Below are 25,360 nucleotides of genomic sequence, written 5' to 3' on the forward strand. Positions count from 1 at the left end.
TGGGGAATGAGTTTGGGGGTCCTCCATCAATCACTTCATTTCCTGCATTCTAGTGAATCTTTATGCACCAATGTGTTCGTTATCTGCATCAAACAATGATGTTAATGTCTTTCATGTTGTCAGAATAAAAGTCCTCTGCTACCTATGTGTTTTTACTGGGGAGGGGGGGGCTAATGCACATGTCCTAAATCCCGAAGTCTTCACATCTGCACCTATGAATAAGATGATAAAATACAACACATTGTTACAGATTAAACTGGTGGTTTCCACCGTTTGGTCTTGTGATTCCTTCACAAAAAACCTGTGTAGTGTCACGTTTCAGATGTCTATCACTTTTAAGTAGTTCCACCAGAGAGTTTCATTTCCTGTAAATAATTGTTTAAGGTCCACAGAGGTTTAAAAAAACGGACACAGAAAAAAGTCAGTGTGGCAGATACTGTACTTAAAGTATATTTTACTTGTAAGCGAGAGCATTTTACATTGTTATTTTCATACTTTTACTAAAATAGAGGATTGAGTAATAAATCAGAAACCACAGTGTTCCATCAAGAGGCACTTCTATACGATTGTCTTACAAGCTGGCCAACAGAGATAGCTTTTTCTTGGAAATATGCCAACCCCTTGTTGGTAAAAGGAAGACTACCTTCAACAGAACTCTCTTATAAGCCACCTCTCACTGCACTGGAAAATAGGAGACAACTACATCACAGATATCTGCTCTTCCAGTTAAACTGTTTGTAAGTGGAGCTCTCAGTGACAGGTACTTTTACATTGTTGCACTGGCACTTTAAAATGTCTGAGTACTCGTACAGTACCACCACTTGATAACAGTAGTGTGTCTAATATAAAAGACAGTGTGGAGGTCAGCTGCTGCTCCAGTGCATTACGCTCATACGCACAGTGCTATAAGATGTTAATAGAAGCATCACTGATCCATTTCAAACACCAGTAATTTCCTCACAGTTCTCCCAAACAATAACATCCAAACTCTACTTAACCACAAGCCAAGAATGCAATTATAGTACTGACACTTACATAACATCTGTTTAAATCAAAGTCAAGGGCGTCTCTGTTTATCGCTGCGAATAAACACTGGACATTCCTCTTCGAAGAACTGGTAACAGTTGAGTGCAAATACCCAGCATCCATTGCAGCATATAAACAGTCAGATGTGCTCTCGCTATGATAAATGATTGTGTGCTTATGCTCAGTTTTATTAAGTTTGTGCAACATTTAACTCAGTTTGTCAGTGTTGCACACAAAAGCATTTTGAATATGGACTTTTCCATTGTTCATATTTTAACCAAAAAGATTCATCAACAATCAACAACAACATCAAAGTGTTTCTCGTGTGTCAGCTATTTAATTCTCTGTTTTATGTCATTTAAAACAAATAACCTTGAGGTTTAGAATACTGGTCAGACAAAACTAGACATTTTAAAGTATTTTAGACTTTTAAAACTGTATTTGGCGTTTTTCTTTTTGATTAATAAAAAATACTCAGCAGGGTTATTAAATGATTAGTTAACAGTTGTAGGCCTTTTTCTTATTGTCAGTATATTTTTGTAATTTAATATTCTTTTGGTTTGTTGATTGCCATATTTCCCAAGTTTTTAAATCACGAAAGACAAAAATATCAATGTAACCCTACACTTATAATTCATAACAGAGAAAATAACCTATGAAACACTTGTACAGACACTTACATGACTGTTCAATCACAGCTCTCTCAGTCTCTGTAATGCCTCAATGGCTGTTTCCATTCTCATTTATTCCCCCTCTTTTTACTGCCCCATGTCTGTCTCTCTGTGTCTCCACACACCAACAAGGTATCCAGTGAGACCAAATGTGTTCAAAGTGACACCTATAAACGATTTTAGTTGTGCAGAGGTAAATGGAGGCATCTATGAAGTAATGCTCTTCAAACAAGCTGTGCTGCATTAGGAAAGACATCCACTGTCTGTTTGTTTGCTGAGGACGTCCGGTGTGAAGGGAACAAGTGCACAATATGATGCCTATTCCCAATAAAGGCACAGCTTTATATTTGTTAAGCTTTTAACAGGCTTTTAGCATTGACTGTGACTGGTCAGCGCTTACGCACAAAGTGGAAAACTTCCACAGTCTGTGGCAACATGGACCAAAGTTGACTTTACTTTTAGTCCTCCTGCTCCAAAGTGTGTTCAACGCTTTCATGTAAAAAGATCAGTCTGTTCTCATAATATGCTGCTTTTTGAGTTTTCACCCTTGTGTCCCACAGTCGGTGACATAGTTCTCACACTTCCTAAAGGAACTAGGCTGAAGCAGGAAGGATATTAATGATTATGTAAATACAGTGTATGCATTTTATGGCATTTATGAGTTTATTAGCCTTCATACCAGCTGTTATCAGTCACACAACAGTTATGTGAAGTCATCCAATGCAGAAGTGGACTGGTCATTCCTCAATGTTACTCAAGTCCTCTGAGTTACAGAAAATGTAGCCTCCTAGATCACTAACAAGGCTAAGAGTCTACAGCCATGCAGGCTGCTGCGTGAGGCTGCCCTTGGATGGATGATACATGGATTTTGCCTTTCGAGCACTCAAAGTGCTTTTACACCTTTACACTCCATGTACATGCCACATTCACCCACTGGTGCCCAAGGCTAACATCAATTAAACATTCACACACACTTACACTGAGTGTAATTTGGGGTTCAGTGTCTTGCCCAATAGCGCAGCCAAGGATCGACGACCCTTCCTACCTACTGAGCCACAGCCGCCTGGGCACATAGGTACAGTAGTGCTTTGAGCTAAATGCTACCATTAGCATGTTAACATGCTCACATTGACCATGCTAGCATGCTGATGTTTAGTAGGTATACTGGTTGCCATATTCACCCTCTCAGTTTAGCCTGTTAGCATGCTAACATTTGCTAAATAACATTAAACACTAAGTACAGCTGAGGCTGATGGTAAGGACATCAGTTTTGCAGGTACGTATGTGGTCCTGATGATGGCGCTACATGTCAAGGTGAGGGATCACCAACTACAATTTAGGGACATGAATACATGTTGAATTTTATGGCAGTCCATCCCTTCATTGTTAACTGACAGTTAACTCAGTCCACAAATGTCAATCTCATGCTGGCTCCAAGCAGCAACCTCCGAGGCTGAAAAATAAAGCCAATGCGAAAGTGCCAAAAACTGCAGTTCCTCTAAAGGCCACTTGAGGCTGGCTACAAAACAGAGTCAATCCCCACAGACCCCCATGTTAAAATGTCCAACTTTACAGCATAAATAAACATGTTCACAGCCTGGTACAAAAAACATTTTGGTCTCTATAGCTAATTTCAACATTCATGACAACGGAACAGGGGGTGAATTTTTTTTTTTACTCACCCGTTTACATTTCATTGAGGCCCAAAATTACCCATATTTACAGGCAGGGCTGCCTGAGTGATAGGCTCTGTGTGAAGCGTTGCAGCACTCTGTGAGTCAGATCCAATCCTCGCTCCTCTGCAGCGCTATCCTCTCCAACTATGGTCACATCTGGATCAAAAAAAAAAAAACAAGATGGCAACGGCCAAAACTCAAGGCTTCAAAGTGGGAGTCCACATGCCAATGGGTGATGTCACTGTAGCTTTGTCCATTATTATATACAGTTAATGACTCGCACAAAAGAGGAAAGTCAAGAGTACATCCTCTAGGGACCATGACTGTATGTACCAAATTTCTTAGCTATCCATACAATAGTTGTGTAGATATTTCAGTCTGGACCAAAGTGGTGGACCGACTGGCAGAGATGTAACATCAAATGCCTCATGTATTTTGTTGTTAAATGGCCATTTGTTTTCCAATCATGAATATGTCAGCACTGAGTTCATAAAATACTGGGACACATAATCTCATGCTGATAAGGTGTATTCAGGCAAATGGCTTTAGTCTTTTATTTGTCTTATCAAATCTGATAAAAGAGGAACTGGCAATAAACAGAGACAGATGAGTTAGAAAAGGATTTTTATGTTACAAGTAAAGCAACAAGGTCTACAATGTCTGTGAAATGTTCTATTAATTTGAATATTTGTCCATGTTTCACATTTCTTTTTATTTTCCTAAAAATATTTGTATTCATTAAAATTCATCAGTACATCCTCAGTTTTCCTACGTGCTACTAAAAGCTGTTTTCCAAGAATGTTCTCCACTCCGCCAGAAATAAACTCTGCTGGTCCATGATTTTATTCATTATTTCTTCATTTTTCTCGGCCTAAAAAGCACGTCCAGTCTAAAAATACACACATCCACCATTTAAAAATCCACCATGTCTAACTTTAAATTAGCAAATTAGCAAATGGAAGTCTGGAGTGGGTGCTTATGTGCTGGTGAATATCCTTCATTAGGTGGCATGAGTAGATGCTCACACTGACCCTGACAGCTGAAGGTCCTTAAATGTATGACAGGACTGTACAGTATGAATCTGTTAAACTCTACATACTGCCTGAGCCATCTCTTATACTCTGCATATTAATTGTATTTTAAAGATGTATTTTATGTACAATATTCTGCATTCTGCTTTTCTTTCGGCATTTGTTTAGGTGGAATTTGTTTGCCTGGGCAGCTGCATGATAATAAGCAAACATAGTACCATGAGTCAGTGCCTGAGCCTGTCTGAGAGCTAACTGTGCAGCCACACTATGACTATTTCATGCTATTCTCTCAGTAAACGGAATAATCATAACATCCATGGACGTCTGGTGCTTGGTGGGAAGTCCCTGTTACACATGAGTAATGCATTTATTAATATACAGTATAAACTTGTTGCGGTTTTGAACAAAAAATGCAACTTGTTTTATGTAATTTGTTGTTTGCATGTAAAATAACGGTCATAAAATGTTTAAAAAGACGGCTTTATGGCCACGATTTTCATCGACGTATGAATGAATCAATGTTTTGAATAGCGGACAGTCTGGGGAACAACCTGACAGGCAGCCGCACACTTCCTCAAAACACTGGAACACCATCAAAGCTGACGAACTTTACTCCGCCGGACATTTATTGTCCCACCTTTGAAACTTCAGTTGAGATAATATTTAACAGCAAAGCAGCCTATCTTCTAACTTTAGTGTTCTCCGCGCGTGCAGCCGCCCGGATCGATGGAGTTGTGATTTACACGGATATCGGTCACACAATTCACCTAAGCGCAGAAAACAATGGTTGGTGTTTGGTTTTATACTCACATGTCGATGGTATGTCAGGGTGAGCCTCACAGGGAGCGTTTTTGGAGCGCTTTTCTGACTTTTGTCCGTTCAACTCTGCGCAGGTTTCCATCGCTAAGGTGCTCCTCGGAGTCTTCGGGGTGGCGGTGGTCGTCATTTTGATAGCGGTACCCACGGCTATATTTTTGAAAGGTAAGGCTTTGCTTTTAAATGATTCACATGTTGGCATTAGCGCATCATTTGTGATCCGACGCGCCATTAAACACACCCGAAGATAAGTGCATTACGCACGCGTCATTACGCATGATGCGTTAGGACCGATTTAAATTGCAATTCTTCACTGATGCACCAAAAATGTCCTAATGGAAACTGTTTTTTTATTTAATGTATGGCGTAAATCAGGGTGTTACATCACAAAGGGGATCACAATTTAGTTTCTTTGAGACAGCACGCGCCCTCAAATAGCATCACACTCACTCAGTACACACTGACAATTCCCATTATGACCCTCAAATACACACTGACGTAAGTAATATTCCACTTGTCATTATCAGTTACAGCTTTAACAGCACTGAGCTCATTTTATGATAGTGATCATGGTGTGCGTGTGTTTGATATCATATCTGTAACTTGTGACCTTCAAGTTCCTGCCAAGCTCTAACTTTCTGATGTGTGTTTCAGAGGAGAAGGATGAGAACAAGAACAAGAGATCCTTCACCCTGGAGGATGTCTTCAACAATACACTGAAACCGAAGTCCTTTGGCATGAGGTGGATCTCAGGTGGGAGAATTAAACCTGTAAAAAGGAGCGTAAATGTGTCACTGAGGATACTTTATTATCCATCAGCTACAGTATTCTCCTTCTCTCTGGTTACTTATTGACTTGGATTGATCCCCTCATTTAAGCCCATGCATGTAAAAGTTTATTTTGGGTGAGTTGGTACAAGAGACACACCAGAAAGGACGACCAATGTAACTGGGCTAGAAAGCCACAAAAAAGTCCACAGGCTGAGATCAATGCAAAAACTCAAATACATCCTCATTTTGATAGTTCAAGGACTGAAATATTTGCTGCTGTTTTTACTCACTCTTTACCATTTTTATTTTGCACTTGAGCACCTTTTTTGTGCACAGATGCCTCCATAAATGGATTATTTTTGCATTGATCTCAGCGTGTGGACTTTTTGTGGCTTTCTAGCCCAGTTACATTAGTGTGCAGGTATCTCCTCTGCCATCCTATGTGATTAAGGAAGCAGCCATTTTTGAAATTGTCCAGTGAAACAGGCTGTACTGTAATTCCTGGGGGCAACTGAGCACCGTCAATTTACATCCACTGAAAGTGTTTGTTTTTGCCACTGACAGGCTCAGAATGTTATAACAAGTGTCTGATAATGATCCCAACAGAGACAGACTGTTTTGTTTCAGAGTAAGATCCTTTTTGTTTAATAAGAAACAAACCCAAAATCACCATTGCCAAACACACCAGACTCCATTTAAATAAACAGCAATTTTAGCATGTATAGAGCCAGCATGTCATTACATCCAACTGTTGAATTAATGATTTATTTTAACCAAACCAGAGCTGGTGATTGTTGGAGCAGTGGAGAGATGAGCCAAGTCGGTAGTTGCGACAATTGTTTTGTTTCTATCATCGTTCAATGAAGTGCTTTGCAATGATAAAAACTACTGTTTCTTCTTCGATTTCGAGGTTGTTTCTGGTTAAAGGATCTTACTCTTTAACAAAAACCTCTATCACTGTAAGGATCTTTTCCATAATGTTGTCAGGCACTTAGTATGATAATCTGCACCTGTCAGTGTCAAAAACACTTTCAGTGAACATAAAATGATGGTGCTCAATTGCCTGCAAGGATTACAATGAAGCCTGTTTCACTGCTGCAGGTTGTGATGGTCTTTCTCATTAATGAACCAATCTCAAAAATTGTTGTTCCGATTAGTCATTTACATCCAATAACATGGAAAATAGGGTCCAAGTTGAAATATACTGAAATGACCCTTTAAGGAATGATCAAATCACTATGAGTATATGTGATGAGTTAACACTTGAAGAATCATCAGTGAATGACTGTAAATCTGTGTGCAACCAAATTAGCTGGAATCAAGGAGCAGGAACAAAAAAATGCATTTCAAAAGCAAAATCAGAACAGAAACTAGTCGGTCAGCAACACTTTGCCCACCAACGCTGAATTTTATGGAAGTACGATGGACTCACAAGAGACAGATTTTTTTTTTAAAAAAAGAAAGACTGGTTAGGGCGCACAGTAGCTGAGCGGGGGTCCCATGTACAAAAGCACTGTTCTTGCTGCAGTGGCCAGGGGTCGATTTCAACCCATTGCCCTCTGCTGCATATCATCCCCTCTTTTTCTTCCCCCTTTCATGTGAATAATCTGTCCTGTCAAATAAGACAAAAGCCAGAAAAAATCATCTAAAAAAAAAAGGAATGGTCAAAATCTGTGCAGCAGATGCCAAGATATCGATGCCTTTAGTTGCAAGTATGTAAAAGTAAAAGTTGGGCCGCGCAATTCCCAAAATGTAAGTCAGGAGAAGTAATTTGTTTTTTTTTTCCTTATTAACTTGCAGGCCTGTAGGGGCTCATTCCACGAAACAGACCAGTACATAATGGGAATCCACTCCACACAGCTGGTGCACAGATGTCTACCGAGTCATTAATGCCTTTAAAATATGATTGGGTGGACACTTTGTTTGAGAGATGCTGTCAAGCATCGATTTTAAAGTGTAATATGCTGATTCTAAGTTATACAATGTAGATTAGACTAGGGGCATGAACTAGCCTGCCAAAGGGTCCAATCCGGCCCACTGGATGACTCTGTACACTTGATATTGAAGCACTTGCTAAGTGCTACTTAGAGTTGCCAGGTTTCAGGAGCAAGTTAAACACTGAGTGGTGTGTAAAATAGTGCTTCAGAGGTTTTTCAACCCTGACCAGAATACAGTTCTCATGGAACCCTATATTCAGAGTGCAAATTGTACAATGACAATCAGGGAGGGGGTCTGCTCTTTGTCCAAGACGCAAAGGATACCCAGTACAGTGCAGGTGCATGCCTCAGTAAACTGAAGTCTTACAATCCTTACTGTATCTTGCTTGTCTGCAGTCTGTGGATGATTATAGATCAAATCCACTACACAAGTTCCTGGGGCATGTACCAATAACAACTGTTGTAGTCAGGGGCACCAACAAATTATGCAAGAGCACATGCTAGCAAATCAGACCCACACACAACAACAACAGCAGCAGCAGACTGTCATTTCTGCTCCAACACAGACCCACACAACGCTGTACCAGAACCAAAGACTTGACTTAATCGTATTTGGGAGGCCATGTTCTTCCCTGGTTCCTCCCAAAGGAGCACCACTGGCAGAGTGGCCATTTAAGTGTTAACCAATCACATAAACTTGATTATCTCTTAATGGTGAGCAGCAAGAATTCATGAAACATCCTGCATTCATTCATAAATAATCATGATCCATGCATTTGTATTACTTGCATGTGTTTTGAACCATTATTATTAAGTGTTAGGCTGATGTCTTAAGGGATTTGTTTGCTTGCCCCATGATTTAAATCTAATATTCAATTTTGCACGTGGTTTTTCTCACCTTCACAGATCATGAGTTTCTGAATAAGTCCCAGGGCTCAGTCTTCCTCCAGAACATCCTCACAGGAGGGTCAGAGGAGTTCTTGAGCAAAGACAAGTTTGTAAGTCGTGCTTCTCGTTTGCGTCTGTATGCATCTTTTGTGTCAGCAACATAAACCACATGAAATCAGCATGGAAACTACATACCTATCCAAACAAATGCAGTGTTGTCTGTGAGGTCATGAGCAGGGTTCTATGAAACTCTCACAACAGATTTCTTCTTCCCTACACAGGACGAAAAGGATGCTTATGATTATCAGCTGTCCGCTGACCACAAATATGTTGCATTCATGAGCAACCATTCCAAGGTACACTAAGCTTTTAGTCCCTTAAATCTGATGCATATTCTCATGAAGTGATAACGCCACAGCGTTGTCTTTTTTTTTTTTTTTTTTGTCCCATTAGCTGTGGCGGCATTCATTTACAGCTTCATATTCACTTTATGACCTGGAGTTGAAGTAAGTACCTGAACAATGTGTTTTCATTGCTTTATTTTTACACCTACACAAAGTATTTTGCTTCCTATAGATGGTTAAATGTTTGCACTCATAATAATGCAATGCACTCCAGTTAAAAGCATCAGCCAAATGGTCTATGTTTTGCATTTAAAGTGGAATATTGCTTTTGAAATAAAATAATAGTACGTTTTTCACTTTGTTTCAGAAAATTTTTCACACCATCTGACATTCCTGACGAAGTCCAGTACTTTGCTTGGGCTCCTCAAGGCCACAAACTGGTAAGCCTGGACACACAAATGATTGGTTGTATGTGCATAACTTTGAATGACATTTCAGCTTTGAAGTGGGTGATAGACGAGGCAATCGAGCACAACCCTTACCAAACACTTGAGCAGAGCAAAAAGGGCTCAAACTGTGTTTGTTAGGGTTCAGAAAACAAACCAAGCTGTCTCTACTGAATGATTTATTTATATTTTTCTTGTATTTTCAGGCCTATGTTTGGAAAAATAATGTGTATATAAAGACTAGCCCCGGGTCGCCCTCACAGCAAGTCACTTTCAATGGGGAGGAGAATCTGATTTTGAATGGGATCCCGGACTGGGTGTATGAAGGTAAGTGGCACATTGTGTAGAGAATTCATGTATGTCAAACAATAAGGGCCCATTTCCACCTGGTATTAAAGGAAAACTTCTGTATTTTCAACCTAGACCCTTTGACATGTGATGTGTATCTCACTATAAATTATCTAGAATGACATCTGATCCACTGGCCTTTGCCTCATACAGATCACATTTTAATGTCAGGTTTAAATACTGAATAAACTAACTGGGAATTAACTTGAGTTACTGACTTAAGTACATTGACAACAGCTACCAAAATAAGACATTAACACATAAAGGGTTGGATACAAACATACAAACTATCAATGGTTGAAACTTTAGTACTATTTTGGTGTACCTGTATATCCATTTTATGTTTATTTATACTTGTACCATTGGTCTCTAACCTTTGGGGCTTGTGACCCCTTGGAAAAAAATTTTATCTGTTTGGGGTCTTTGTCACATTTTAGATGTCTATTAATTGTTTCACCAAAGTACTGTATGAGACCTTTTACATTCTCAGATGAGTTACAACCATTCTATAATCTGTACTTCAGTTACTTTTCTGAGTCAGTTTCTGAGAAGTTTCACTTCCGTATACTTTTTACACTGCACACCCATATTGTCTTCTGATCAGAAAATGATAGTGTGACACTGTAGTACAGATTTACCGTAAATGTTTTGAAATCCTTTCTTCTCCAGCATGCCACATCAGGAAGGAGCAAATAACTGTCCTTGTTTATGACAATGCATTTTGTAAGTAGGATAGTTAAATAATCACATAAAACAAGGCTGATGAAATTCTTCAGCTGCAGTAAGAACCTGCATACGAAAACAGCAACATGCAGCCTACAGGTTCATCAATACATGTATTTTTTAGCACAGGTGTTGTAGTGGGAATTGAACCCTAAACCTGACCCCTAATGCAGTCCTGAATCCTAACTCATCTCCACACTTTCCCCCTTCCAGAGGAAATGTTCTCATCCGGTCAGGGCTTCTGGTGGTCACCTGGAGGGAAGTACGTGGCTTATGCTCAGTTCAACGACACAGAGGTCCATAGTATAGAGTACTCCTGGTATGGCGACAACCAGTACCCCAGCACTGTTTCCATTCCATATCCAAAGGTGGGACATCCATCTAGGGCTTGTTTGACTCCAACAAGCTTGTACTCGGATCTTCGGATCGCATGTCAATAAGTGTATCTTACATTGTTTTCTTGTGCAGCCTGGTACTCCCAACCCTATTGTGAAACTGTTTGTTGTGGACACTGACAACGTAACAAGTATTACTGAGGTTGTTGTTCCAGCCCCATTCAACATGAGGTAATCAAACAGCCTCTATTATTTTCTTTAGCTTTGTATCAAGAAATGGAAATCAGAAACAGACAACAAAGTGCCATCTTTTTTTTTCTTGCCCTCAGTGAGCACTACTTGGCCACTGTTACTTGGGTGACAGATGAACGTATTGCTGTCCAATGGCTGAAGAGAGTACAAAACCACCTCATCTTACAGATCTACAATTTTAGTGAATCTACATGGGATCGTGCTGAGGTAAAACATGATATTATGAACAATTATTATTGTTTTTCTACATTAGAGCAATGTATAGCCTTAAATTTTACACTGGCGTTACACACAGTTACTTTCTTTGTGTAATGCTAGTGTAAAATTGCAAGCAGCTATTGATGACTTTTCAGCACATAAAACATTTCAGTACCAATAAAACCTACACACAGCAACACTGTTTACTGAAAGTGGGGATACGGTCAGGTTTTATAGATATGTAAGTAGTTTATTTTGTCTAAATTGCCTTCATTTCAACTGCTAACCAGCTGCCATGCATTGCTGAGCTGAATGCAGCCACACATAATTCTTTATATGATTATGGGATAGGTCAACCTTGTTCAAGTCTGTCTTTAAACAAAATTCACATTGTCATATGTACACTGAAAAAGTTATTTGTAGATGTAAGTGTTCCTCTTATTCATACTGGCTGTGAAAATATCTCTTCCTGAAGCAATAACTAATGCAGTGGCTCCATGTGGCTGTGCATAGACACTGATGTTTTGAGCTCAATGCTAATATCAGTACTAACTGCAACAGTGCACATAGAGCAGACTGAAACATGTCTCCAAATTTCTACTTTAAAAAAACTGGTTTCAGTTGACAATGATATGCCAAAAAGTTGCTGTAGAGCTGGTTGCACCAACGATAAATCCAAAAACGCTTATCTCTGATTTCTATCCCTGCCATGTCGTAAGAAAAAGAGAAGATAGCAGCTCAGGCTTTGGCTTCAAGTTACAGATCAACTGGCCGTCCACGCTAACTCTGTGTCCCCTTTTGGTGAAAAGAAATGTGCTTTTACATAAGGAGAGAAACAGGAAAATGGTGGAAAGCTGTATTGTAGCGGGTAAACCAAGGCGTTCACACTGCGATTTAAGGCACAAAATAAACATGAATATTTACTGTCATTATTGTAAATGATGCTGGTGACAGTTACTACTGATGAACAGCTAACGTTAGCTTGAGTGCAAGGCTGCTGCAGTACAGTCTTACAGTACAACAGCATGACTGTCATCTCCAATTAAATCTCTGCCAAAAATCAACAGTTGGCTAAATAACAGGTTGGTTATTTACAGACAACACTTGGCCTAACCATATCTGGTGATTTCATCAAATAAAGATGTCCAAAAATGTAATATCCAGCCACTGTGTTGAGTCATTGATCCACTTGGATGGAAGAAGACTGGAGGGACACAACGGTTATCAACCTTAACATATTAAGGTATCTGAGAAGCTTAGGTTCAGGCAAGGGCACAAAGCAATTATTAGACATGTCTATAAAACAAATGTTTGATTAACAAGAAATAAATGCATACAGACATGTCAAAATTATTATCCAAACACATGTCAAATTGCATTGATATCAATAGGATCTTTGGGTTTGTATGCCCAAAAAGGGGACGCTACCTTGACATTTTGCGATGTACACATACGTGCCGGTCTTAGCAAGGCTAAAAATGCATTCCAGTATATGGACAACAGGGACACATGCAGCAACCTTTAACACTTGAAAAGTACATACTGTCATCTGAGTATTGTTTTACCACAGACTTATTTCAACCTATCCTTTAAACTACCCAGAATATAACATGACCTACATATAAACTTAGCTGAATCATGGACATTTATTTTCCTGAGCTCCATGTCACAAACTCTTACTGTAGACTTCTTTGGTGGTGATTAAAGTGGCGCTTACACTGTTGGTTTTTAAATTAACCTGGTTGCAAAAAGTTCAGACATGTTCAGCTTGATGCAAAGAAAGGCCTTGCCACCTGTACATTTTCCATGTCAGGTTTCTAAATTAATTTTTGTGTTGCAATGTCTCTTTGTATTTACACTGATAAGGCTGCTATACTGTTATAAAGTCTTTCTTAGTGCAGCAATAAAAACTGGTTGTATTTCTTACAGCATCTGGAGGTGAAAAGTTCCACCGGATGGATTGGACGGGTATGTCCAGCACACTTTTAAAGGATATTCAATATCTTTCTTTTCATGAATTCCATGAAAAGACCAAAGCCATACTTCTAACAAGTATTGTATGTGTATCCATAGCCTTACAAATCCGTGCCACTGAGTTCTTTTGTTGTTAAAAAATCAGAGAATATATGATAACACACTTGTTCTTCCTAGTTCTCTCCACCAGAGCCAGTTTTTGCTGCTGACAAGAACAGCTACTACCTGTTGATGAGCGACACCAAAGAGTACAAGCACATCCATCATGTTGTTGGGGTAGGCAGTATGATCTATTTTAGCCAGTGATCCAATATTATACCAGCAAAATGAGTTCTTTGTTGAGACTTGTAGAATATCGCACATATTGCACAATATCAAAAAATGTTTTAGCATGTTCCCACCCACTCATAATCTGTTCTGACTCATGCAGGGCAAAGCTACACCAATCACTTCTGGAGAATGGGAAGTCATTGACATTCTGAAAGTAACTGCAGATAGTGTGTAAGTTGTTCATCATCTGCATACAGATGTATACACACCCATAATACCTGACATGCACACAACTTCTCTCTTATAGGACAAAGCATAATGGATAGTTCAAAACTGTAGGACTGTACAGTAGGTTTGGTAAAGAACTTGGTACTTTAACCCTATGGGCCCAAACGACGCATAGTGCGTCCAAATTCACACCTGTTTTCTCTATGGATTTTTTCCGCAACCGTGCATCATAGCGAGAAGCCACACATATCATGTGAAACAGCAGAACCATAGCTTTCCGACAAGACCAGGCACTTGTCAGTAGTCCAATGTTTTCACAGCGGAAAAAAATGACACATTTACACTAAAATTATGTATAATAGAGCTTTCATACAGCTTTGCACACACATTACTCTTGGATCATTGTGCTGCCATCCCATCACACTATAAATACAGATCAATTGTCTCCAAAATAAAATCCTGACAAATTTCTTTACAATCCATTATACAGATCTTATCAGTCAATTCATATAGTGAGGAATATCGTATCTTACCACGTTTTAGGGGGCGATCACACAGAGATGAAACGCTAGAAGCGCGACGCCAGTAAAACAATTGTTTTCCTATGATATGGCGTTCAAGCATCTTTTTAGACAGGTGTTTTTCAGGCGTCTTTTTAGACACGCGTTTTTAAACGCGCATTTTTAGACGCGCGTAGACGCTGAAAAGTTAAAATATTTTCAACTTTTTGAGCGTCAGACGCCAGTAGCACCATTCGTCACTGTTGTCATTGGCCCAGGCAGCCAATCAAATCCTCCTTCCTGTTTTGTTGTGGCAGTTACGGCAGTTTGGTCAGTTATGGCAGTTTACAGCAGTTATGAGTGACAGACAACACAATGCAATCCAAAGAGGAGAAATTTATCCTGACAATATTTGATTTTTAAGAATTATACAACACATGCACACCTCAGTACTCGAACAAACACAGGAGGAGACACGCATTGAGCTGTGCGAGCAGACAGTGGGATATGTGTGAGGGCTGGTGACCTTATTTCGTAGTTCACAGTGTTCGTGCTGCATTTTTATGTATGAAAAGTGCTATATAAACAAAGTTGGATTTGATTTGATAGCTCGTGATAGTTTCATGTAAGCTAGTACTGTCACTATATTCAAGGGGAGAGATAGGGAGATGACAGGAGGTGTGTGTGTGTGTGTGTGTGTGTGTGTGTGTGTGTGTTGCGCACGCATCCCCACTCCACAGGCGCTCCTTGCTGGTTTTTTGTCTAGCACACATTGAATAAGCCCTTCCAGCGTTTCAAGCGTCTTTGAAGCGTCCGCGTCTGTAGCGTCTCATTTCTGTATGATCACCCCCTTAGACTTGCATGTGTTTCTCCCTGTCTATCCATGTTTGTAGTCCAGCTTTCAAGATGCAAATATCTCCATATTGCCCAGTTGACACTCCATCAAACTTTGTATGACAAGACCAGCACACTTCCCCTTTGCGCACCCAGACAACTGTAGCCTAATTATGCATGCATGACAGGGCAGTAGTCAGCATATACATGACACGTCCCCCCAATGCCCAAAATGTCCCCCCAATTTTTTTTCACTGCAAAGTGGCAAATATTATCTTGGAGGACATCATTGCACTTGGTTGACTATTTTTCTATCATCTTAGATGTAAATATTGCATGTTTCTTTCAGATAAAACACATTTTTGACTTGTGAATGAGTCAGTGGAATTTCTTGCAATAATGAAAAAATACTGGCAATCATGTCTGCCTGGCACAAACCACATGTTTTGGACAACTGTGAAGTGACAGAATGTCCCACCACCATGGTTCTTATATTGCCAGATTCCAGAGAGTCTCCCCACTTCATATATGGCAGAATATGTCAACTTCCAACTTGCTATGTTGAGACACATGTAAAAATGTAAGAATTTAGTAACACAGATTTGTTTTTTTCATTGATATAAAAATTAATATAAAATACAGGCACATAGAAGGACATGTAATGATGGCAAATCTGGATAGCCCAGATTGTCCTGAAACAAAACAAGATATGGCATGTGTATGTAGCCTTTATAATGACTGTGATATGAGCTTAAAAGTAAAGGCAGTAAAAATACCCCAAAAAAGGCCTAGGGCCCATAGGGTTAAAGGGTTCCGACTGGCTTACGTCAGTACTGCCAAGTATTTATTCTCGTTAAATCCATCAGTGCCAAATTTCTGTATGTGATAGCGTCTCTGGGTTCCCTGAAGCGATCCTTCTGTACAGTATCCTATATTCTTTAGCTGCTAGTTACGTTTTATTCCAATTGCAATCGACCTTCTAATGTCTCTAATGTATTATTTATGCGCTTTGCCAAACTTAATTTGGTGTCTCTGAAAAAGGTGGTATTGTCACTAAATGATGAGGTCCCATAGCTGAATTCCCCCTTCGCTACAGTCTGAAAATTCCTTTGTACTCATTCATACAACTTACTCCACAGATATTATTCAAGCAATGAAAAGGACAAAAAACCTGGAGGAAGGAATGTTTACCAGTAAGGGTCTTTAATTTACTGTTTTACTCTTTTTGTCTCTGATTTACAGACATAATTTTTAATTCCAAAGCATTTCTTCAGACTTAAATGTGTGCCTTTGTGTGTGTCAGGTTGACCGGTCAAGGACCAGTTAAGTGTCTGACTTGTGCAATACGTGGAGACGACTGTCTGTATAACTCAGCCTACTTCAGTCACGATGCCTCCTTCTACCGTCTGAGCTGCAGTGGTCAGTTTTTTTCCTGTCCCTCTCTGATTGTGCTATGTATATACACACATATGTATATACATATATACTTTACTATATATATGTACTTTACTCACTACTTATTTATTAAATAGAGAAATACAACTGCTCCCCCTCTGAATTCAAGGTTCTCTCTTTCACAGAACTAAGATTTGCTTAATTGCCTTGTTAAGTCATTGTAAAACACACTTCATTCAAACTTGACAGCAACAAAATTCAACACATCAAAACCAATTAATTCACTGAATTGGAAAACCATTTAATTCACTGAGTTAGATGTGAAAATATCCTGATTTTTCCTGCGGTCTTTCTCTGCCGACAACTCACGGTCACCACGTTTCTCAGCTCAGCTGCCTGTCTCATCAATAGAGACTGGCCTATGGTGGTACATAAAGGCAAGAAGAAAACCAACACTGACAAGACATTGACCGACAAGAACTAGTGGCAACAAAGGCTGACTGCTGCGTCGCCTCACATCGCCTGTGTCTTGGCCAAAAAGTTGCACATCAATACATAACGCATTGATTCAACATGCTGATTTGTCTGAAAAAAAGCCAACAACAGCCAACTAGTGCTAACAGCGCAGGACACATCACAAAAACGAGGGCGATGGACACTTGGATCAACACTGGCCGACAGCCGACTGTCGGCTTGGCGTGTCAGGGCCTTAATGTGTACTACATACAATATATTCTGAATACAGTATATCTGTATGACTTATTACAAAGAGGAGCCAAAAAGGAGCATCTGTATTTGTGAGTATACATGGATGGTTGATTTTACAAGAGCTAATAATATTGTTCTATCTTTCTATGCAAAGGTCCTGGCATTCCTTACCATGTTCTCATGGATAACAGAAATAATATTAATAAAGGTAATCCACACATTTGAATTTTAATCTGAAATAATACCAAAGAGGAGAAAATGTTTTTCTAATTTGTTTTCTGTATTTTAACATTTGAAGAGTTCTATGTTTTGGAGGACAATAAAGCATTCAGCAGCCTGATATCTGACATCCAGATGCCCACCATGCGTCGAGGCACCATCACACTTGAAGGATACAGTAAGTGATCAATGGTGATTCACAGTTTATTTTACTCCAGCTTGTACGAATTAAACAGACAAGGTGCAGGTAGTTGGATTTAGTTAGCATTGACAGAGCTAAGCTAGCTGTTTCCCAGTTTTTTCTGTCTTTGTGCTAAGCTAAACTAGTGGCGGTAGCTTCATATTTAGTGTACAGATATGAGAGTGGTATCAATATTCTCTGCTTACTCTCAGCAAGAAAGAAAAAGTATATTTCCCAAAATGCTGAATTGTCCCTCTTACAATCTGATGCCAAAAGAAGTAAAATCCAATATTTCACAAAAAGCAAGAACTGAAGAAAAGTCCAAAAGGCAATTTTAAATTTGTGTAGCAGCACTTAGCTTATCTTCTTTCCTACTCCATTAATAAACTCACAAACCGCCAAATTTACTTTCTGACCATTTGGAAGGGGCTGACCCCTGTAGGTCAGGAGCTACTTGGAAGCAAAAAAGTTTTAATGAACCATGAATAATTAACTAACATCTTTCTATGGATGCTCATATTTTTGACAGAACTCTGGTACCAGATGTTTTTGCCACCAGGCTTTGATGAATCCAAGAAGTATCCTTTACTGATAGATGTGTAAGAATTTCTCTACATAAAAAAGCAACATATAATCAGAAATGCTTTTCAAAAGAGAGTTTATAAACTAATACTAGATTTTACCCAACCTTCCAGGTATGCTGGTCCCTGCAGTCAGAAAGCAGACTACATCTACAGAGTGAGCTGGTCCACCTATTTGGCCAGCACTGAGAAAATCATTGTCGCCAGCTTTGACGGAAGAGGAAGCGGTTACCAAGGCGACAAGATAATGCACGCAATCTACAAACGTCTGGGAACCTATGAGGTGGAAGATCAGATAACGGCGGCCAGGTGAGGAAAGCGAGGAGCAGTTTAGACAAGTCAGTGCATCTCCCGCTCAAACAAACAGCCTCACTCTCTGTTTGAGAAAACTGGATTTGACTTGTTTCTGTGAAATTCTACCAGGTGTACACTGACACACAGGAAAGGTCATGAGAGTCTGCGGGTGGCAACGTTGATCAGAAGCCAAGTTTACATCCTTTTTATTTACTGCCCTCAATTGTCTTTCTTGTATTTTAGGAGATTCATCAAAGACGGTTACATTGACAAAGACAGAGTTGCTATTTGGGGCTGGGTAAGTTGCCAGGCTTTGTATTACAATACCTTTATTGAAGAACGAGTGTATTAAAACAAAAAATGTTACAAACACAAAGATGATTTTATTGTGTTCCTAAAGCAATATTCATGTGTTATTCCATAGTTCAGAGGGCAATAAATGGCTCTGAAAATGAGTTAATGTTTCACCCTGCTGTCAGGACTTTACAGAAAGGCTAGGATGAGCTGCAGTAAAAAGCTGATTGTCTCTCACAGTCTTATGGTGGATACGTGACATCAATGGCCTTGGGATCAGGAAGTGGAGTTTTCAAATGTGGAATGGCGGTCGCTCCAGTGTCCAAATGGAAATATTATGGTATTTACATAGTTCTATATATATATATTTATATGTTTATTTAAGCTAATGCTTCATGTTAACAACCCTCCCACTTTACTGACACACAATATCTGCAATGATCTCTTAGATTCCATCTACACAGAGCGTTACATGATGGAGCCTTCAGAGAATTCCCTTGCCTACACTGTAAGTTGTACACTCAGGGACATCAAGACCATCTCTTGTATCTGACGGGCATTATTAGCTACGCCTGTGGTCACTGATAAACACAAATCTGATTGTGTGCAGAACTCTACAGTAACTGAGCGGGCCAAGAATTTCCATTCGGTGCAGTATCTTCTGGTTCATGGAACAGCTGACGGTGAGTTACACAGGGCCACTCTTTATTTATTAACTTGAAAATTTTAGTAATTTACATCTTGTAAAGTACTACCGATCAGTCATGTTCTAAAAGCACCAGTTTTCAAAAACATGAAAACTACAAAAAAAACACTACATAGAATTGCAGGTAAAATAAACTTAATTTTTCTTTTTTTTTTTTACCTCCATTTGCACTGTGGTGTGTAACACTCCTGTTCTGTTTTACTGCCTGATGACACAGTAACGGACTAGTCCCAGAGAGTGTCAACACAACAGCTAGCAGATGCCACCGGCTGCCATAAAATTAGAAGAAGTGTAAGTGGAGGAAGAAGCAGATGAAGAAAAATAAGGAGATGCTTGACTGACGTTCCTGGTAGAAAGCAGCACAGATCTATACAGAAATACTTTGACTACAACCCTGTAGCAGACAAAAGTAGCCTGAATGCGTCGTGATGAAGAGGGACGATGATATTTGTGGGGTACAGCTAAAAGAACAAAATCCCACTAATTTTAAAGTTCACCTGAGAAGCTCAGAGAAGCACATGAAAAGTTTCAGGAGTCAACTCAGTCAAGGAAGCGAGAAACTGCTAATGTAAGCTCTTAGTCAGACAGCTGCACAACATCAAGGCAAACCTTGCTACAACGCTTTACACAGGAGACTACATGGTGTGCTACCACGCTACCACAAGTTTGAGCAGGCATTGGTTCAAGTGTCCTTCAAAACTGAGCACTCCACTATTCTGTTTGACAATGCTTCTCTCCAATCATTCTCCAGAGCACAGGCTTAAAGCTCTAGTATATGCCCAGGTTGATAGCCTTATGGGGCAAAAGGGAAAACAGCTACCAAATAAAATTAAAGATACTCTCAGACAGGCCAGATTGGCTTTGAGCACTAACAGAGGAAATGCCCATCTGTTTGCTTTTACCACCCTCCCACCAGCATGGCAAAGCATGTATAGGTAAATTTGCATCGTTCACACTGGTGACTGCAGTAGCTTCATCTTTACCATACAGACATGAAAAAGGTATCTATCTTCTCATCTATCACTCAGCAAAAAGCAAACAAGTGTATTTCCCAAAATGTTGAACTGCTCCTCTAAAATTTAACATAGATACTCGTGCCTTTCAGAAAATGTTGTTAGGATTTTGTTGACCTATTGACCTTTAATCTATAGTGCCAGCATACAATCAAACTCTGTTCATGACCAACACTTTGGGTCATAACATGGTAGGTTGGAAAAGTCTGTGGTCAAGTCCCGCATGAACCCCCGACCTGTCTAGACCAAAATGGGCAGATTGTATTGAAAGCCTCATTAATTAAACGTTGTTGTGTTTTCTAGACAATGTTCATTTCCAGCAGGCAGCCGAGATCTCTGAGGCTCTGGTGGAGGAGCAAGTGGACTTTGAGGCGATGGTGAGTTATCTGGAAAACCCAGAGTAGAATTACTGGAAGACTGAGGCTTAGTGATATTGAAATAAAAAAATTTGTGCCTTCTTTCAGTGGTACACAGATAAGGATCACGGGCTCGGCGGCTCGGCCTATCAACATGTCTACACCCACATGAGTCACTTTCTACAGAGGTGCTTTGCATGAAACCCACTGGATGATAAAGAAATATTTTCTTTGCGTCACGTGAATAACAAAATGTTGGATAAAGTCGTTAATCGTGAATGCAGGCTTGATTATCAGTGCTCCAAATGCCAGGAAAAAGTCTTGAGCGGAAACTCACAAACACAAAGTGGTCCAAATCATGATCTTATTCTATGTATGTGAAATTCTGTCTGCAGCTTCTCTGGAAATTATATCCTATATTTTTACTTTTAACACATCTACATGGAAAATGTGATTTATTTTCTAATGTTTGTTTTTGTGAACTTCTGAAAAGGCCGTTACTTGACCTGTGGAACAACATTGATATAATAATGTGAAGGTGTAACTGTACTTGTACTACTTGGATATGAAGAGTTTTTACAGTATTGTGTTAAATTATGCACAGAAACATAATGCACCACAATAATTTTATACAGTTTTACCAAATTTATGATTGTTGACTGTTTGACGTAATAATTGTTTTGTAAATTAATAAAGAATTAATTAATGACAACTTTTTGTTTGATACATCATGCTCTTAATTTAGTTTTAGGGCAAATAAGCATGGCAATGGTAGCTATCTAATTATCTAATTTTAATTTTCTAACATAACTAAGAGTCTTCAGCCATGCTAAAATCTCAGTGAGGCTGTCCACTGAGGCCAACATTACTGTTTTGACACACATTCATTCTTTTTTTTCCAAGTTCGTGGTTGTCTTGTAAACTAGACAATCTCTGGCATCAGTTGGTACCAACCATATCAGCGCAGCTTGTCAGGATTGGGTTCTAAATAATACTCCAAAGTTAGGCTAAAATTTGGCAAGGGAACAATTTGTGTGGCCATTGAACTCTCAGCTCAAGACAGGTAAATGAAAATGGGTTCTTTGGGTACCCATAAGTCTCCTTTAAACTGGAGAAGGCTTGTTCTCAAATGTTTTGTTCCTTGCAATCAATGTATTCCCATAAATTAAAGCTATATATTTGTCTTTCTAAAGGAAAGGTCAACAATGACTTGCCAAACAACCATGGATGACACATTAAAAAAGACTGTTTTGGAACTCAAAATATTAAATGTACTGGTATTAGTCTGTGTACATCAAGTTATTAGTGAGAACAATGGTAAAATTACAGCTGCTGCGCAGCGATGAGTAGGGTCCGGGCATTTTAGGTGATTCTGAGCAACAAGCAGAAGAATTGGAAGACATTTAGGAATTTAGTAACACAGTCTGCCTTTTGCATCAGCTGAGTCTTGAACTCACAACCTCTGAGACTAAGAATCAATATCTAGCTCACTGAGCTAATTAGTCAGTGACAATTCATGTGTAGCTTCACAAATTGACTAAGCCAGACGTGCAGGTTTAGCCGTCCATGCATGGAAAAGCAGATTTCAAACCACTGTAAAAAAAATTCAGTTATCGAAACAAAAATCTGAAAATACACATATTGCATCTAGACAGCATGGAGATGTTGGTAATTTGTTTGTAACAATGATTGATTTGCTCCATAAGTGAAAAACTGATGTTTAACTAGTTGAGCTATGTGCAAAGTGAGAAGACTCAGATGGTTTCACACTGAAGTATTGACACTGGATCTTTGTGCAAAATTTGGTTTATTTTCAAGCATGAGAAGGCAGATTTTCTAGCATAAAAAAGACTTGAAGATGCTGCACAGTGATCAGTCACGCTCAGGCAATTTTAAGCAATAAGCTGGAGCACAAGAAGATGTTTACATTATAATGTGGATTCTGCACCAGTTGAGGTGCGAATCCGCAACCCCTGGAGCCTAAGACAGTCATCTACCACTGTGAGCTAATTGGCAAGTAGCAACTCAACAGTGGCTTCACAAATTGAGTAAGCCATTCACTGTTGTGTAGGAAAGGCAGATTTGAAACCACTGTAAAAAATTCAGTTATTAAGACAAAAATCTGAAAATACACATATTGCATCTAGACAGCATGGAGATGTTGGTAATTTGTTGTAGTTGTGGTAGTTTGTAGCAATGATTGATTTGCTCCATAAGTGAAAAACTGATGTTTAAAATTGCCATTTTTACATTGACTCCAATTGTTCACATTAGAGCAAAATTCAAAATGCTGTCAAAAATTCAGTTTTTGAGATAAAATTCTGAAATTTGCCACACATCATCTACCATGACTCTAGAATTTTGTCATTTTTTTATGAACATTGAAGATTTATTAGCAAGAATTTGCATGTATATGTTTACAGTACCGTTTACAGTCAAACATTTTGATGCACTGTAGGCTCAATTTTTGATAAATCAAAAATCTGAGAAACGTAGTTTTTGTAGGACAGTCTGAAGATGCTCTGTAGCAAGTTTGGTGTCAATTGAGCAAAAATTGTGGGAGGAGATAGGTTTAAGAAGTTTTACAGTTTTTGAAAAAACAGAGTGATGAACTTCATAATTTTTAATAGGTTTAAATGTACAAAAGTTTCTTCAGTATTGGGGCTACAGTTTGATGAAAGTTGTGAAGTTGTAGCACGTATGGTTGATTTGTTATGAAGTTTTGAACTTTAGACGCCTGCTGTAGCGCCACCATCAGGACTATTGGCTTGAGTTTACAGCTGAGGATATCTGGCATGAGACTGGACCTTTGTGCAGAGTTTGGTGAGTTTTCACCCATGTGAAGTATGATTTCCTCGGTAGAAGAAAGAAGAAGAATACCTAGGATTACAATAGTGTCCTGGCAGCTTAGCTGCCCGGACACTAATAAGAAACCAAAGCATATCAGCATGCAACTCCTTCACATTCCATAATGACATAGTTTTCAGCAAGCCTGTATACGTCAACAGCGTAAAAGAATTCCTGCAATTCAGTCATGGATTTTAGTTTTGGTGTGCCATCCCAAGATTTTCAGTGGCCCCATCTGGCCACCCCTATGAACGATTTCTGAGGGCTACACTAAATGGCAGGGTTTTCCCCTTTCTACCTGCCCACTAACTTGTCACTGCACTGAATTCCCTGGGAAGCACCATTTAGTGCTATGTCTGGGTGACTGTTGCTCAGACGTACACTTCCTACTTGGCTTCCGTGGTGTGGTGTGGTGTGGTGTGGTCCACAGTTTGGCGTGTCCTAAAGCTGGACATGGCTGGTGTTTCCTCATGATCAGGTGTCCGAGCAATTGTAAGGTGTGCATTCTTCTTCTTTTTCTCTCCTGTGCTGCACATTCATAGTGTGTGTTATTAACGTTATATCTGCCTCTGGTCCTTGATTTGCAGCGTAGCTTACGCATCTCAAGGCAGTAGATCTGGAGGGATACTGTTTTGAGCCTTTTCTCTGCACGACTTCACTCTTTGTTGGGCTGGCTCATGTTATTTTGCTGACTTAGGGTGGCTTCTATTTGGCCTCCGTTTATCGGTAGTCATCAAGCCGCTGCCTTGCGGCTCTCACCCTTCTGCTACCTGGAAAACCTATGCCTCTGCTCTCCGGTATGTATATATGAATTTGCATTACTGTTGGTGTATTAATGCAGACCTTCATAGACATGGATGGAAGACAACATTTATGTCATATGGACCAAAGCGGACCCTTGCAGACCTTCATGGATGCGAAAACTATAAATTGGCCCTTAGGTTACGCTCACATTACAAGCAAATGCGGTCCAAATGGTTCTATGCCATTTTTCTACGACGACTTAAAAGTCTGTAGCTCCATTAGTTCATTCCATTAGCGTGAAAAGTCATTTGTCAGTTGTCAGTAGGGTATCCCAAAAACAAACATGCTCTGCTCTGAAGTGCCGTTTCTCCGTCAGCACTCTCCCATTCTAATTCAGTCGAATGATACATTTTTCAGATAACTGGAGTAAATTGTGAGCCATACGAGCAAGGGTTAACTGAAACACACAATTCAGTAAGTGGAATACAAATTTCAGCATTCAGTTGGATGCTGGACCAACACCAAGGTTTGACTGCTGGAGCAGAATAGCTAATTAACGAGACCAACTCAGTAGGTTTAGTTTGATACTTTGAAGTTACTTATTTTCCTTGCAGGATATGCAGAGGAGCAATGAAGTGCAAGTGCGTCCTACCACTCAAGCAGAATCAGGCCCATCCAAGGAGTTTCAGCTTCTCCTGACCATTTGTCATCATTACAGTGGACTATGGTGTAGTGCCTCGCCATCTCTGGATTGA

General features: G+C 39.5%; 1 protein-coding gene and 1 long non-coding RNA gene across 2 annotated transcripts; one reads left to right on the forward strand and one right to left on the reverse strand.

Moving 5' to 3' along the window:
- Window positions 1–145: 145 nt before the first annotated feature.
- On the reverse strand, window positions 146–5,346 carry LOC144461930 (uncharacterized). Its single transcript, XR_013490509.1, has 3 exons — window positions 5,215–5,346; window positions 3,380–3,529; window positions 146–212 (listed from the first exon to the last, which is right to left on the reverse strand). It is a non-coding gene; the product is annotated as an uncharacterized LOC144461930 (long non-coding RNA).
- Window positions 5,024–21,726, forward strand: LOC117249735 (dipeptidyl peptidase 4-like). The gene is made up of 26 exons (XM_033615425.2): window positions 5,024–5,190; window positions 5,298–5,385; window positions 5,875–5,973; window positions 8,834–8,925; window positions 9,097–9,171; window positions 9,269–9,321; window positions 9,527–9,599; window positions 9,812–9,932; window positions 10,890–11,044; window positions 11,145–11,242; window positions 11,341–11,470; window positions 13,391–13,429; window positions 13,613–13,711; window positions 13,866–13,936; window positions 16,407–16,460; window positions 16,571–16,686; window positions 17,525–17,578; window positions 17,669–17,767; window positions 18,300–18,369; window positions 18,466–18,660; window positions 18,889–18,943; window positions 19,180–19,279; window positions 19,389–19,447; window positions 19,550–19,622; window positions 20,962–21,035; window positions 21,123–21,726. The coding sequence occupies exons 1-26, from the start codon at window positions 5,188–5,190 to the stop codon at window positions 21,213–21,215; spliced, it is 2,238 nt and encodes a 745-aa protein (XP_033471316.1). The 5' UTR covers window positions 5,024–5,187; the 3' UTR covers window positions 21,216–21,726.
- Window positions 21,727–25,360: the final 3,634 nt, after the last annotated feature.

This window comes from Epinephelus lanceolatus, chromosome 24 (assembly GCF_041903045.1).
Source record: "Epinephelus lanceolatus isolate andai-2023 chromosome 24, ASM4190304v1, whole genome shotgun sequence".
Taxonomy (NCBI): domain Eukaryota; kingdom Metazoa; phylum Chordata; class Actinopteri; order Perciformes; family Serranidae; genus Epinephelus; species Epinephelus lanceolatus.

What these genes read in the sequence shown, in the direction of transcription:
- LOC117249735 (XM_033615425.2), top strand. An exon ending in TCATGAGCAACCATTCCAAG is followed by an intron (nt 9,172 to 9,268) that starts GTACACTAAGCT and finishes TTGTCCCATTAG; the next exon opens with CTGTGGCGGCATTCATTTAC. An exon ending in CATCACACTTGAAGGATACA is followed by an intron (nt 17,768 to 18,299) that starts GTAAGTGATCAA and finishes TATTTTTGACAG; the next exon opens with AACTCTGGTACCAGATGTTT.